We start from the raw sequence: 15,413 nt of genomic DNA on the forward strand, positions 1-15,413 counted from the left end.
ATGATTAGTGAGGCAGGTTGGTGGGCACAAGGATGCTTTGTCTTGAGGCAAGGGAGACACAAGGAAAGGATACGGAGAGGGGTCTGCAGACGCGTCTGAACCAGCTGTGGATTAGCGCGAAGGGCAAGGTGACAAGAATGCAGATATGCGTGAGGTTACTGAGAATGGAAAGTGTCGATGGTGCTATGATACCAGAATGCTGCTTAATCTAACCATGGGCGATGCAGTGTGCATACTAGTAGACCCTAGCTCGCGCTTCAGAGTGTTGAGAACAGAGTATCTGGGGAAACGTGGCGATTAAGCCCAAGTGGTTGTCAATTCATTCCAATGTTTGCACTTTTCCGCACCACGACATGAATACCTAGACGTGGACGTTTGAACCTATATGCATCGTCACAGCCATCAAGACGCATTAAGGGCTATGCTTATCCATTCATTTGTAAACATAACACCTTTTGGATGCCCATATCATGTCGAAGAAAGTCGAAAAGAACCAGAACCCCAGCCAATTCAACCGTGTCCGTCTAAACGTTCTCGAGGACCTGCTCCTTGAACTCCCGTTCGATCTAAGCATAGTTATTAGCATTTGTGTGCATCGAGAATGGTAACAGCAGCTGCTCACCTTCTGTCCCTGGTCATCAGCGCTTGACTCGCCATGGAGACCAAGAAGAGCACCCAAGTCAAACTTTGGTGCCTTGAGGAGCTTGACCTTTCGCACGTGGACCTGAGCTGATTTAGCAGGGTTCATGCAAGTCATATATGTACCAGCATACGTTCTGAAGGGGGTAGATGCCCTGAGCAGCCTTCTCGATTTCACGACCAATGACTTCTGGAATGAGCTTCTGTGTTAACTGTGCCAATGTGCACGAGCTAGCCTCCCGTGTCATGATCTCCGTCATCTTCTTCCGGATCGACCTAATCTGGGACGAAGCAGCGTACGTCGTCTTCTTGATCTGGTTCGGCCTCCGCTTGGTGAAAGCGATGGCGAAGAGGCGGAGGAGGTAGTCATCGGTAGTCTTGACAACAACGTTGGCCTCGATGAGGGTTTGCCATTTGCGGACGAGCGAGCGGAGCTTGTCGGAGGTGAAGTCGAGGCCGTGGAAGTTGGTCAGGCAGTTCTTGCCCTGGACCTCGTCGACTCGCAGCTTGACTTTGCGGAAGGCATGGTCTTCGTCTTTCTGGAGATCGGCGAGCGAGACTTCGAATATCCGGCCCTTGAGGGCATCATTTGCGTTTTTCAGACCCGTGGTTCGGTTGACGAGGGTTTTGCCGACACTGCGAGAGGATTCTTGTTAGAATGCAGCCTATTGCGACGAATCTGTGAAGATAATTGAGGTGGGGGCTCTTACTCGCGGATCTGGAAAGTTCCTGGGGCCTTGACGTTGTACCAGTCTTTCTTCGCGAAGGTGTCGGTCTTCTTCTTAAGACCCTTTTTTCCCTTGGAAAGGCGCTTGTTCTTGCCGACAGCCATGATTGCGACGTGGGTGTTGAGGCGTCGCTGGTCGAGGGCGTGAGATGTCGTCGGAGGTCAAATTCGAAATTGGTGCAGGTGTGGATTTCCTCGCTTGAGAGCACGGTCCACTACATCACGTGTTCGGTAAAATCTCGGCGAAGGATCTTCCCCAACGATCACAACAATGTCTTGGCTTCAACACGATGGATACACTTGACGAAGGCATGCATCGCACGTGATTGTTTCTAATCTGCTTGTTCATACATCATTCATTACTATGGTATCACACGTGATGCCCGCTGAACGCTAGATGGAGCACGCTTTTCCCTCCTCCAAGAACGCCCTATGAGGACACGCCCCTCTATTCCTTCATTCCTATCCCGAACGACTTCGCCGCTCTCACGCGACTGCTGTTCATCCTTTGACAGGCACGGCAACTGGACATAGTCCTGCCCCTGAGCCTTGCAGATGCCCCACGCAGGATGGATGCTCCAGCCTCGACGTCGTTCAATGACGTTGACGTTGCCTTCACCTGACGCTTTCCAGGAGCCAGCGCAGTTCCTTCGTCCAGTTCTACTCGACGAGATGTGTCTTAGCCTCCTTTATGCGCTCGCAGTCACTTGATAGCTGCGCCTCTCGCTCTCGGTGGAATGTTGCCCCAACGGCGGCTGCCTTCTCGGAAACATGGTGTAGCCTTCCCTAGCAGGAATCGTGGAGTGGTACGGTAGGTTTTGGGTATTTTTATAATAGCGCCTTTCTTTTGCTCTTCCTCATTCATTCACCACTTCCGTCCGGAACCAGCTCTGCCGTCATGTCTTGACAGCTGTATGCTCTCGATGTTGGCTTTCGTATGGGTTCTGAGTTGCACAGAACTTCTCAAAGTCAGGAAAGCTGATGTATCCGTCTGGAAGAGTGTCAGCTTCGGTGGAATTCAAGCTGGTGTTGGGCCTGAGTGCTGCCTACCCTGTTTCTTGTACTGCCTGACGTATCGAGCACTCTCACTTCTCCAAACAGCTGGTCTCTCCGGGGTGTACAGTGGACTCGAGTGTGTTTCAGTAGGTCTTGATGATGCTATTGGACTTGATACTGGAGTCTCTCCCTTTGGAGACGTAGGATGAGAGGCGACCTTTGCGAGAAGGGCCGAAGCCTTGGTGGGACTTCCTGAGCCAGAGTCTCTTCGAGTTGCTACTGGAGCATGGGTTGTGAGGCAAGGCGAGGAGACGGTTGATGGGGTCAGAGGCGGTCGACGGCTGCCTGATCTGGAGTGTTGAGGTGCTTGTGTAGGAAGCGAGACGTAGTACTTGTTGTTTGCCATATTGAATACCGAATGCCAATGTTGATTCTCTTTGGGCTATTGAATTGAATGTATGTGTGCGTAGGAAGTGAACTGACAAGAACAGCAGAGGACATAGAAGAGGTAGTAGTAATAATGACCTCCGCGCCGGCGCCCGGACGCCATTCACCCCAGACTTCCACATCCGGAAACGCCTCTGCAAAAGCCCTCAGGCCAGGAACCCCCTGTCGGTGGGCGCTGCATAAGCAGCCGGGGCCTGCCTCCCCACTTGGACGTCTTGGACTTCCTTCGAGGCCCATGTTGCATGCGAAAATGCACGCCGCCAAAAAAACGTGGACCGTTTAAAAAACACGCAGGTCGCCAGCTGCGCTGTCATCCGTTCATACGCCTGACTCGCCCTCAGCCGACCACACACGACCACTTCAGTCTCTTTGTTGCGGCCCTCGCTCTGCTGCAGGCGTGAGCTGGCCACGGCAGAAACCAGGAAAATAGCAAAAACAGCCACCGCGCTCACAGCCAGAGTCATCAGTGCACTAAAGCGCCCTGAAATGGCCTTTGTATCCAGCGAATCTGGGAAAGGTGGCAGGATGGTGGCAAGACACCCCTGATTGGCAAAGCCCTCGTTCTTCGGGAGTGCGGGTTCCAATGCGGCGGGGTCACGCCTGGCAATCGTCGAATCGACGGTTGGAGGCTGCATTCAACAAATGCATCCGTCATGGATGCGAAGCCACAGCCTTCCCTGGAATCCCTTCAGGTCCTGGAAGTTGGCGGGAGTGACCCGGACGAGAGTGGGGAACTTGGGATGCCTCCTGCTGCCCTTATCCTTTATCGATAGGGTGCAGCATCGCTTGTGCGACTGAGATGGGATGATGTCTGCGAGCCTCCTTTCATCCACAGATTCTTCCCATTCGCCGTTGCGTCGAAGGCTTCCATCTGGCGGGTATGTCTCTGCCTGCATGTTTTCGGTACTTACATTCACAACCCTCCAGCTCCATCCCATCCCGACCGGCAACGAGTAACCTCGGATCAAGCTTACCAAAATTTCAGCCAGGAACTCTCCCGCTCGTCATCTATCACTGCCGTCTCACGCCCTCCGGACCACCCTTCAATCTGACTTCGGCTTTCGAGCCTTCGTGCATCGGTTCTTGCAACGATTAAGCGATGGCCACGTACCGGGCGGGACTGTCCGCCCCTCCCTCACGAGTAGAAGACTCTCCCGACTTATCTCAACCCTCTTCCGTCTCACCATCTCATCATCACTCGCGGCTTTAATACTAACCAGTACGAAACACTTAACGCGCTTTGTGCAGCTCTGACTCGTGACTTGCCTCACTATGAGCCCCACATAGCCTTGCAAGGTATCCTGAGGCCTGGCTCGTGATATTTCATAGTGTTACTCCTCTCCTCAGCTCTCATGCTCACTGAGCGGGGCGGAAGGCAAGGCTACATTTTCTGCCTCACATCTATTCCACAAACTCCATACGCCGCATTACGAATTCAATCCTTCTACTCGGCTCCACATACCACGCACTAACCGATAGACCATCCACATCCTCGCTCCTCTCTAATTAAGTTCTACTCGACCGACAACAATGCCTGTACGGTACATGGAGGTATTTGCACATCCAGTGTGCGTGCCGGATGCAGGAGCCCGAGAGCTAAACTAGAATATGCCATGCTGCCCAGTCGATGAGAGCTTCTAATGTATTCCCATGTATCTGGACCTGTGCAGCGGTTAAGGTTATCTTGGAGCAGATAGACCGACAACCGCCGAGCTGACGCTCCTAGAACGCCTACCCTCCTTCCATGCGTCCCAGCGCTCCATCCCTCCCAGACATTCCGTCCTTTACAATTCGTATTATTATTATTGATGGCGTCCATTTCCGCCCTCAACACCGATATCTCCTTAGCACCATCAACAAACACGTACGTAAATATGCAGTGCAACCAACCTGTCACCCCAACACTACATCTAGTACACCCACATCATCATCCTTAGCATCCTCAAAACCCCTCGGCCCCTCAGCCCCTCAACCCCTCCCCAGCCCTAGCTTGCTCACTCTTCTCGCCTTTCCCTCAGCACAGCAGCCTAAGAAAAAAAATCCCCGCAGCTGTCGCAAAAAGATGCGACTGATGTCCAGACAAACACCGCAGATCCGGATGCCGATCCTAGGAAGTAATCAACGCCGATCCCACCCGAAATGAGAAAATCATTTCTCTCTACCGAATGTAAATCCAGCGGCTGGCAGGCATTAGCAAGATTTGCGCCAGTATCTAGACTGGATTAGACCACACGCGCAGAGAAGGGTGCTCTCGAGCAGGGTAGGGGAGAGACATTGTGGACTCCGCTTGAGGGAGTCCGAAGCAGTTCAGTCCACCCTCCGACTCGCTGCTCACGTGCACTGGAAAGCTAGCCAGCCTTAGACCTTTCGTACAAATACTATACATCCCGGATCTACACGCACACTAAAGTCCACCAGACATCCCTCCAACTATACATTTCCGGCCAAGATCCAGGCCAAGTCATGACCAGCCAGGCCAAGCGAGCCGCTCCGGTGCTCCTGAGAAGCCTAAGGGTTTGAAGAAGAACGTACTCCACACTATCATGTCATGCGACATCCCCAGACGTCTAAGGCGGGAATGTAGGCTTCTAAGGCTAAGTAAGCGGTAAGGCGGAGATATATCGCAAGGAGATGCTAGATATGCGTATGCCAGATGATGGATGACTGGATCTTTCTTCTACTTCTTCTGCTTCTTCTGCTGCCGCCGCCGCTGCTGTGTGAGTCGAGCTAAAGACGCAATGCAGCAGCAGGAGGGACGCGCTTCTGTGCAACGTGTGCTCACACGATGCTGCGGCTAAGCGTGAGAATGGGAACAGAGTTCGGAAATATGGGAGCATGACTTGAAAGCGAAGAATCAGGTGCGATGTGGAGAGTGAGCGAGCGTGGGACGACATTATCGTGGGGTAGGCAGGCAGGCAGGCAGCAGTATTTCGAGCGTGGGAGCTGGAGCTGGAGCTGAATAACTCCGGGAGTCTGAAATAGGACACTGCGTGTGGCATTACACCGGTCTCGTAAGTGGCGCATAGTTGAGTGGTCGAGTTGGCAGCTCTGCTCGGGACGAAGATGTCGCGGAAAAAGCAACCTTTTGATCCCCAAAACCTAAAAACCCACATAAATCACCGCGGGAAAGACAGATCAGTGGTTCATCTATCTTTTTTTTGCGTGCTCCAAATTGCTTCTTATCAGTCTGTCTGTTCCGTGGGATGTGGGTTGGCCCGCGGCTGAAGAGCGCCATACAAAATTATCGATGGAGTCGCCCAATACCAACCTGCAGATACATTCAGGCAGGAATCTCCCGTTCCTCCAGGCCATGTATTTGCATTACCGAGCGCAGCTTCGCAGCGACTCGTTCACTGGTGCGCGCAACGGCGTACAGCACAGAAATCATGCTTAAAAGAAGAGGCCCATCCAATTGCAAACAACAATTTCCTGTACCGAGCTCAGATGACCATTTTCCCTCCGTTCGTCGCCCTGTCGCCCCAATAACACCATCGCTCAATGCTATGATTGGAGTCAGCATTTCTTGAATCGCGCGAATAAAATCTGAGATAAGGGGCAGAGGTGGATGGCGTACGTCAATGTCCTCCCAGCCACGGCCTTTCACGTTCGATAGCTCCTCCATCGTCGGCACGTAGCCTGTCGTAACTGCGAGAATTTTCATCCGTCAGCGGTCTTAAGACACTCCATGCACGCCATAGAACTAGCTGTTAGGATGGGGTTGGTTGGCCCGCTGGAAGGTTAGGCTTCTGCAGTCGCAGAGAAAGACCACAACAGGAATGCTGATGCTGATCCTTCGGGGAGCAGAAAGAATGAATTAGTGGGATGACTGATGGCGGACTTACAGTAGCCGGCATGGATTTTGGCGTCGATCTCGACGCGGCTATCCTCCGGAATCATCTCTTCTGGAATCGGGACGCGTTCGTGGATCGGGATACCTTGCTCGACGATCGCGTCATGCTTCATGCTGCAACCCCCGTCAGTATGGGGATGGGTACAGTACGTCTAGGGTACAAAGGTAGGCGAGAAGCGGGGAAGAACAAACTGCTGCCAGCAGTGGATAATAGTAATTGCAGAGACGAGACTTACTTAGACATAGAGAGCATCCGGTCAATCTTGGTAATACCTAGCCAATGAAGAATCTGCGGTGGTGTGATGGTCAGTAATAGTTCGACAGGTATAAGATACAGGCGATTTCCAACACCCAATCCACCGTCCATACGGATGTGGGACAGATAGACTTACATCCGGCATTAGGGCTTGGAATCGCATGTCCTTGACTCCAGCAATATTCTCCGTGCGTTTGAAATACTCGCTGGCCCTGTCATCCCCTCTCTTCCTTGCATTGTATACGAGGTATTTAGTCACCTCACCCAGGGCTCGGCCTTCTTTGCGGAAATAGATGACGACGCCGCTGCCGCCTTTCTGGGCTTCCTTGACGGCCTCCTCGACGCCGAAAATGAGGTATGGTCGGCAGGTGCAGATATCAGATCCGAACACGTCGCTGCCGTTACACTCATCGTGAACGCGGAGGGCAAGGCGGACATTCGGATCAGCCATCTTTGCCGGATCACCGAAGATGTAGACAGTAAGACCACCAATTGGGGGTAGGAATAGTTTGATATCGTGACGGGTGATGAGTTCTGGATACGAGCCTCCGGTCTCTTCGAAAAGCGATCGACGGAGAGTGCCCTCATCTAAATCAATATCAGTTTATCCTTGCGCCAAACTTTCAACCCTTGGACCACTTACCAATACCAAACCTCTCAGCCACTCCAGGTAAGTACCATACGGGTTCCACGGCGACTTTCGTCACAGCAAGCTCTCCAGTCTCGTTCACGCAAATCTTGCCATCTGGTACGAGTCGGCCCTTTTGCACGCTGGTCTCCAACTCGGGAAGTTTCATGTGCGCTCGGGTGACGGCAATAGTTGGCCTGATTTCGATATCTTCTTTCTGTATTGTGTCCTTGAATAGCCAGGGAGCAAGATGGCCCAACGGATCCATAGCCACAATCTTCTTCTTGTCGCTCCATTGCGGGAATGGCCCGATGTTGGCTGCAGGTTCGGTGTTAGTGAAGTCTGGCTTGTGGTCGACATCGAGGTTCTTGCTAGCTACGGCAAGAGCATGGTAGATGGAATATGAGCCCCCATGAGCACCAATAGCTAAGATATGTCAGTGACGTTACAAAACACATATATCTATTAAATACTTACCATTACGCCGACGGATCGTACTAGGATGCCTCGACACCACAACTGGACCTCTCACGTTCGGATCCATATGACCCCAATCCATAGGCAAAGGGTCAACACCAGCTTGGCCAGGGTACGAGGTCAAAATGATCTTTGATATCTTTGCAGAGCTCGACCGACGAGGAGAAGTTTCAACATTGGCTGGCGGTTGATCATACTGTTGACTAACAGCTTCTACGGTCTTCTCAGACTCCACTTCCTTCACCTTCCCCGTGGGTGAGACGCCATTAGAACCTCCGCCCGCGGCTCCATCCTTTAACTGTTTGACTCCCGCCAACATGTTTACACGCCCGTTGATAGTGTCAACGGCAGATACAAGCTGGGTGTGGTCCTTCTGCAGCGTCCTCATCCCCTCCAGGATCTCTTTGAGAAGAGCATCACTTGAGCTTTCAGTAGACATGGATTGTTTGCAAAGCTTTCAAGCAAATGACAAAGAAACAACCCCGAAGCAATACGAATGCGTGAGATCTAAGGTGATTGCTCCGCCAGATTCCGCCACGAATGCAAGACAAAGCGCCGCTGGATGTCGATATGGATGAAAGTGGAGAAGCGCAATGATATGAGGTAAATGTGAAGGAGACAATGTAGGGGGAATTGCTGACGGCTGCTTGATTTATATGTGGGTGCAGGGGCCAGAAAACAGGTGAATAGAGGGGTTGAAGGTTAGAAGAGGGAAGGGGAACGACGGGCGGTGGAGAGTGATGGCTGACCTTGGGCGTGCCGATCGTTGATTGGTGCCGCTTATCGACGCTTTGGGCAGCTGCCAGGGCGGTGTGAAATCTTGGCATCGGAGCTCCCCATAGGTTCACTTGCATTCGCGTGTGTGCAGCTCCAGAACTTCAAAACCCATCGCATCAAGACTCGCATCGTCGTAAACCCACAACCCACCCAACTCTTCGCAAGCTCTTCACACTGCACTAGCGCATTCAAATCCCCGACCGTTGCAACTGTTTGTGCGCCATCAATATGGTTATTTTGTCCCGCTTCCCCCCGCTCTGGCCTACAGCCTGACGATATCTAGGGGAAACGCAAGAAGTCTTCGAAGAAAGCACCCGGGCCCAAGAGGGTAATTACCCCACCCATCCTTCCTGCACCGACAAATCTGATATATTTGGCAGAAGGAGAAGCTTCCCACGACGTTCCAGTGCCTGTTCTGCAATCACGAGAACTCTGTCTCAGTCACAATCGACAAGAAGTCCGGCGTCGGCAACCTACATTGCAAGGTGTGCGGTCAAACGTTCCAAACAAACATTAACTGTACGTGGCGAACTCGAAGTGGCCAAAGGAGGAGCTGATGCTGAGGTAGACCTTTCTGCGCCCGTTGATGTCTACGCCGACTGGATCGATGCCTGCGACGCCGTTGCGAAGGAAGCTTCGGGCGGCGCGACCGGAAAATCTTTGAACCGCGCCGGAGCACTCCCTCGGCGCAATGCTGCAGCGGAAGAAGGCGAAGGTCAGGGGGATGACTTTATTGTCGATGATGAGCTGGACGCCGAGGGCGAGTACGCGGACGACGAGTGATTTATTCATGGACTATTGGTGTGTTCCGACTATCTTCATGCATATAGGGTCACGTTCAGGCAGGCAGTACTTTGGCGTTTTGGGAAATACCAGGGTCTATCGGAGATTCACCACGTTTGTCAGAAATATTGCAATCGAACAGGACTAAAGTCCTTCATTTCATTGTTATGCCGACTGCACTGGCAGCGACTTCCCCACACCGAATTCCAAGATATCTATCTGGTATTTACTCATTCAACTTATGTCTTTAGGCTTTGACATAAATGGCCAACATCCATACATCCGGGAATCGAGATGTCCCTCGGCCCTAGATCGCTTTACATGGTATAGAAGCGGTCACCAAAATCTCCGAGGCCAGGGACGATGTAGCTGCGTGCACAGGTCAACGGAACGAATATCATTTCAAGGGACAGTCTCACTTCTTCGCGTCCAACCCCATATCCACAAAGGCTGTCACCACTCGAACTTTGGGGAACCTTTTGGCAAAGTTCTTTGCTCCTTCTGGGCTGGCGATCAGGTTGAGGAAGAGAATGTGGTCTTCCGGTACCCCTCGTGACTTGAGAACATCCACTGCCATGAGGGCAGATCCACCTTGTTTAGCGTTAGCTTCAATGAGGACATACTTGAAGCTCATATTTTACCTGTGGCCAGCATAGGATCGAGGAGGAGAACCCATCGCTCGGCAATGTCTTCGGGGAGCTTATCATAATACAATTTCGGTTTGGAGGTCTCCTCATCGCGCTGAATGAGGATCTTTCCAATCCTCACAGACCTGCAGCAATCTCGTAGACCTTGCTCCATAGACTCGCCAGCCCGCATGATAGAGACCCCACATATCTTGCCCTCAAATTTCACGCCAGAGTAATTCCGCCCCACTGGGGTAGTGATCGTGTGCTCAACTACCGGGAGATGGTTGAGGCCCTCTTCAACAAGTAATCGTATTATACGATTGGAATAGAAAATAAAGTCGGCACGCCCAGTGTCCTTGTCTCGAATCATGCTATACAAGCCTTGTCAATCCTAAGCAAAATTCAATTTAGGCACAGCCTTACGTTAGCAGCGCTATCAGCTGCGGCGTCTGCGCAAGAATATGAACATTCTCATGGTCGAGGGCAGTGGAGACCGTTGCAGTTGGTTTCTGGGTAGCTGGACGGTATTCAGGACCAACAGACTGTGAAGGGGCCTGGGTTTCGGATTCAGAAGACATATTGGCGAGGTTATGGATCTTGTGAATAGAGGGGAGCTCTGTGGGGGCTTAGAGCGCTTTTATATAGAGACAAGGAGCCAATCGTACACAGCTGAGGCCAAAACCCAAGTATGGACATAAACACAGCGACCGCCCGGTGAAACTTTTAGGAAGGAGGTGAAGGACAGTGCACAAGGGCGTTCCAGGCCAGACTCGTGATCATCGGGGAACTCCATCACTACCAGAAGAAGACGCCTTTCCACATTTGGCGATAACGTGGGCTTGGCAAAGGAGCATTGCGCCCAGCCACAGTAGCAGGTTCGTCATTGCTTGATGCAGCCGCCCGCCAAAACACCGAAACATAAACACTCCCCTCTCACATCCCATGCGCCCGTGTTCACCACGTCAGCTAATCTCGATCGCTCTTCCTCGGATAGTTTCTGTGCTCTTCGCCTCTCGCCCACACCTCCCGTCTATTGTGCATAAGATGCGCGTCTGAGCCATTTCCCCGATACCTTCTCACAAACCTTCGGGTTCCTCATGGCCACGGCCATGTCTTCCGCCTTCACTGCTGCCCACCGCCGGAAGCGAATCGCGACATACGGGAAGGCGTCGCGGTCAACGACAAACTTTACCTGGAACGAAGACGCGCCTTCGCCGGACAGGCCCCGAAAGCAAGCGGGGGCGTTGCAGAGTGTGTTGAGGAGGCCCGGAGCAACATCTGGCTCTGATAGCACTGTTGGTAACAGTCGTGCAAACCCGTCGAGATCACTTGCGACTCGCGACGTCTTCGATGTACCCTCCGAAGACGAGCTCGCCCCTCTACTGTCACCTGTCCCCACAAAGATTTACCCAGCGAAAACATCTCCGAAGCAGGTCGCGCCCATGGACGATTTCGATGTTCCATCCTCTGGTAATGAAGCGCCCTTGCCTAGGCGACGGATAGGGAAGACACCACAGCCAACACACAAACATGACGCTCCCCGCCGTCTGGTGCCTCCGCTGAAGAAGCTGACAAAGACCGACCGTTCAGATATGCCTTCGTCAGATGATCCACTGGCTGCTCCTCCCCGGCAGCGAGCAAAAACTCCTCTGTCTTTGCGCAAACCCGATAAAAACAGTCAGTTGCAGCAACAGACAGAAAGATGTCCCGTGGTGAGACCTAAGGCTGTGTCGCGAGCAACTACTCCAGTCCCGACGGCGTCCACCGTAGAGCGGAAAAACAAGAGTGCATCAACTATTCCTGCCAAGAATCCTGCGGTGAAGCCTACCTTAGATGTGGACATATTCGATGTTCCTTCATCTGACGGGGAAACGGCCCAGAGAACATCGAGGAGGCCTCGGCCGGCACCATTGCCCCGAGCAAAGACTCCAACAGTGTCACGACCCCCTGGCCCTCGGCGTTCACCCGCTGCATCTATCGAGTCTGATGACTCCAATGCTTCTAAGAAGCGAAAGTGGCGAGGCTCGAGCCAGATCTCACTTACGGCCAATGTCACAGAATTGGCGGGTAGGAAGGAAGAAGAGTCTGTCGTACCTCAACGGAGCAAAAAATATCGAAAGAAGGAAGATAGTGTTTCGCCTAAGCATGATTCTGAGGTCCACACGCAGCCCCCGAAGCAGATACCCACTACCGCCACAGAGCCTACCATTAATAAGCCCAAGCGGACAAGGGTACGGACAGTTCCAGTTCAGGCAAGAGCTCCTATTTCTAAAGGCCAATCTTCCCCCGCAAAGTTGCATGGAATGCTCGCAATGCGATCGGTGCCGCAGCGACCACCCGCACCCAAACTACCTGAACTTTCCATCATCGAGGATGTAACCATGTACGACATCCATGATCCTGCCACTCCTCCTCGCAAGGCGTTGAAGAGCTCAATAGCTGGGTCGGTGACGCCTCGCCAAAGAGAGATATTTGGCAACTTGCTGGGAGATTCTTCGGAAAACACTACTCCAGGCATGCCGAGTATTGCAAGACTGCAATTGACGGTCAGAAAACCAAGAGACACCCTAGCTTCATTGGCAAGATCTTCATCAGATATCCCTCAAACTGCTCACTCGCGGAAGCCCAGGCTTATCGACACGCTCATGCAAGCTCAATCTGAGTCGGATGAAGAGGGAGAAGAAGAAGAGGAGGGGGGGGGAGAGGCGGAGGCGGAGGAAGATGAAGATAGTGAGAGTGACGAAGACATTGAGCAAGATATTACCAAAATTCCGATTGGTTCACGCTCCCTTCATAAGACGACTTACAGAACCGCAACTTCATCTCTTCCTGCAGCTGATGATGCGGAGATGGATGATGAACTACCAACGAACTCGCAAACCTCACAAGGTGCACTTCACCTGAATACTGGACCCAAAGTTACATACGCTAAACAACGGAGTTATCTAGAGGAATCGAACCTAGAGGATGGCCTACTTCTGGCCATGGATTTCGATGACATCCCTGGGCTCGGTGGATCCAGCTCCAACAAGGCTTCGAACAACTTTTCTGACGAGGAGGAAGAACCCACAAGCCAAGTCCGCGGCATCCACGAGTTGCGGAGAAGAGGTCAGAATGAACAATTTATGCTTGAAGCCCAAACTTCTATCGACGAAATTGCGGGCAAGGCCGGCTTAGGAGCTTCTGCGCGGCGTAGCGTGATGTTGGAGTTTTGTACCCAGCTCGCTGATGAGAAATTTGTCGATCAACTTCTCAACTCTGCCCTCGACCATCAATTCTTTAGCAGCCTTGCCTCGAAAGGAGATGTTATATTCGACTTCGCTGCCATCGTGGCCACAGCCTTCATCTTGAAGACTGGACCGGGATTCACAATCCTAGATAAGATTCATGGATCGGACATCATGGCAACATTGACCAAACTCCTAGACTTGGGTACTGATATCGGCAGGATTGCCAAAGAACGGAAGACGAATCTATCCCGTGTTGGACAAGAATCTGTAGCCGGGTTTCGAAAGCTCGTACAGGACTCCTCAATCTGGCTGTTCGAGAAGCCAGAAAAGGTCACACCGCAGATTGTAGCCATGAAAACTTTGGATCTGCTCATCCTCAACCTGCGCCAAGCTGGTAGCACAGAAGCGCTCCTGAGTGAGAATACCCTCAGCAAACTTCTAGACATCACGGGCAGTCCCTGCGATCGCTTGAAAAATGGAACCGGTTCTCTGCAAGACCTCACAACCTTAAATCTTGCATTTTCGATCTTGGAGGCGGTGTCAATGTCTAAAGAAAAGCAAACCACGTGGTCGAATAAGCACTTACGCCGCTTAGTGGAGATGATGCCTGCGTTGTTCGTCGCTGGTGGCGCCTCGCCGATTAGGCTTGCTATCCGCCTCTGCATGAACCTTACCAACAACAAACCCAAGGCTTGTGAGGCGTTCTCTGTGCCGGCGTTCGTACAACCTCTAGTTCGGTCTATTAGTCAAAGATTCACCTTACTGGCGGGTGAGCTTGAAGAAGAGCAGAGAACGGAGGTGTTGGAGGGCCTCATCCTTAGCTTGGGTGCCATGATTAATCTCGCGGAGTTCAGCGATCAGGCGAGGACGAGCGTGATCGCGGAAGAGGAGGGGCTGGTTGATGCGCTGGCGAAAATCTTCCTGGATGGATCGGAAAGAGCTGCTCAGGTATGTGCACACTCGTATGTTGTATATCGTTATGTTGTACTAATCTGTCTAGGCCGATTCTATGGAAGAGTCTCAATCCAACGTAGCAATTGGCTACCTCGCTGTTTTACTCGGAAATCTCTGTCTAAACGACTTTGTGCGCTACAAGGTTCGATCACGACTCCCTGGAAATAAGATCGACATGCTCGTTGATAAAGTCAGAGAATTCGTTCAATACAACGAGCGGGTCGATAATATGACCAAAGGCCAATTTGAAGGAGACGAGGGCAGAGAGACGTGGCAGAACTTCACCATGCGGCTGATGCTTGTAGCGGAGCGGTTGGAGCAAGCGGAGGCGTAAACGTGGGTAGCTTATAGGGAGGAAGGTGTTGATTGTGCATCACCTGTGTCTCTGCGCCATGTGTTACATTTTCTTTTGGAAAGAGACTACCCTTGGTAATTGCATTGGCTGCAGTGCGTTTGGCCGGTTGTTGGTGGATGAAGCACAAAGATACCCCTGGATTCTGCAACTTTTGTTCTGGACTTTCAGATTTTCTGGCATGTGCATGGGTGGGAGGATAAATGATATACATAGTCTCCAGGCGCCTTTTAGGCTCTACAGTTGTTTATATTTTCCTTTTGTGGCCAGGCTAGGACAGAACATGCAGATAGGTACGGATCCGTACAAAGTAGGCAATTGGAGGCCCGGCAGAGTGTGGACGATTTGCCACGCTGCCTAAATCAAGGTGCGTTTAGGGCTGAATACAGATGCGAGCCCAGAGACTCGGTCGCGGTGACGCGCATGGCTTGCATTTTGCCTTAAACAAGCCGTGATGAGCAGATTTCGAAACTAGCAGGCTTCTCGAAAATTGCTTGTTTGCCGGCGTGTTGACGGAAGCTGTCACAGCGTGTCCTGGTGGAACACGATGGCTGCAAGCGTACTCATTCACGCCTCGAGTCGTGCCTACTTTCAGCGACGAGCATGTGCAACGCACTTTGCAGTCGGGTAAAGCTCGCGGGGAGTCGGGAAGGAGGCGACACCATCTT

General features: G+C 52.1%; 6 protein-coding genes across 6 annotated transcripts; 2 read left to right on the forward strand and 4 right to left on the reverse strand.

Annotated features, from left to right (window-relative positions):
* Positions 1 to 180: 180 nt before the first annotated feature.
* Positions 181 to 1,521, reverse strand: BDR25DRAFT_281274 (ribosomal protein S3Ae). The gene is made up of 4 exons (XM_033687879.1): positions 1,350 to 1,521; positions 774 to 1,275; positions 623 to 724; positions 181 to 566 (listed from the first exon to the last, which is right to left on the reverse strand). Exons 1-4 carry the CDS (start codon positions 1,469 to 1,471, stop codon positions 525 to 527), a joined length of 768 nt encoding a protein of 255 aa, XP_033551198.1. The 5' UTR covers positions 1,472 to 1,521; the 3' UTR covers positions 181 to 524.
* A 741-nt stretch (positions 1,522 to 2,262) lies between these two features.
* Positions 2,263 to 2,768, reverse strand: BDR25DRAFT_216502 (uncharacterized protein; the record flags this gene model as incomplete). Its single annotated transcript, XM_033684877.1, has 2 exons — positions 2,263 to 2,357; positions 2,417 to 2,768. The coding sequence occupies 2 exons, from the start codon at positions 2,766 to 2,768 to the stop codon at positions 2,263 to 2,265; spliced, it is 447 nt and encodes a 148-aa protein (XP_033551199.1).
* Positions 2,769 to 6,113: 3,345 nt separating this feature from the next.
* On the reverse strand, positions 6,114 to 8,900 carry BDR25DRAFT_121243 (uncharacterized protein). Its single transcript, XM_033683707.1, has 7 exons — positions 8,021 to 8,900; positions 7,559 to 7,969; positions 7,052 to 7,503; positions 6,896 to 6,948; positions 6,652 to 6,773; positions 6,384 to 6,454; positions 6,114 to 6,310 (listed from the first exon to the last, which is right to left on the reverse strand). The coding sequence occupies exons 1-7, from the start codon at positions 8,457 to 8,459 to the stop codon at positions 6,305 to 6,307; spliced, it is 1,554 nt and encodes a 517-aa protein (XP_033551200.1). The 5' UTR covers positions 8,460 to 8,900; the 3' UTR covers positions 6,114 to 6,304.
* A 4-nt stretch (positions 8,901 to 8,904) lies between these two features.
* BDR25DRAFT_281283 (Elf1-domain-containing protein) lies at positions 8,905 to 9,776 on the forward strand. The gene is made up of 4 exons (XM_033687880.1): positions 8,905 to 9,028; positions 9,081 to 9,125; positions 9,178 to 9,316; positions 9,366 to 9,776. The coding sequence occupies exons 1-4, from the start codon at positions 9,026 to 9,028 to the stop codon at positions 9,578 to 9,580; spliced, it is 402 nt and encodes a 133-aa protein (XP_033551201.1). The 5' UTR covers positions 8,905 to 9,025; the 3' UTR covers positions 9,581 to 9,776.
* Positions 9,741 to 10,962, reverse strand: BDR25DRAFT_256192 (PRTase-like protein). The gene is made up of 4 exons (XM_033686396.1): positions 10,633 to 10,962; positions 10,222 to 10,580; positions 10,000 to 10,171; positions 9,741 to 9,949 (listed from the first exon to the last, which is right to left on the reverse strand). The coding sequence occupies exons 1-4, from the start codon at positions 10,785 to 10,787 to the stop codon at positions 9,898 to 9,900; spliced, it is 738 nt and encodes a 245-aa protein (XP_033551202.1). The 5' UTR covers positions 10,788 to 10,962; the 3' UTR covers positions 9,741 to 9,897.
* A 356-nt stretch (positions 10,963 to 11,318) lies between these two features.
* On the forward strand, positions 11,319 to 14,727 carry BDR25DRAFT_216283 (uncharacterized protein; the record flags this gene model as incomplete). Its single annotated transcript, XM_033684869.1, has 2 exons — positions 11,319 to 14,387; positions 14,440 to 14,727. The coding sequence occupies 2 exons, from the start codon at positions 11,319 to 11,321 to the stop codon at positions 14,725 to 14,727; spliced, it is 3,357 nt and encodes a 1,118-aa protein (XP_033551203.1).
* Positions 14,728 to 15,413: the final 686 nt, after the last annotated feature.

The sequence above is a fragment of the Lindgomyces ingoldianus genome (genome assembly GCF_010093535.1).
Source record: "Lindgomyces ingoldianus strain ATCC 200398 unplaced genomic scaffold BDR25scaffold_7, whole genome shotgun sequence".
Classification (NCBI taxonomy): Eukaryota; Fungi; Ascomycota; class Dothideomycetes; order Pleosporales; family Lindgomycetaceae; genus Lindgomyces; species Lindgomyces ingoldianus.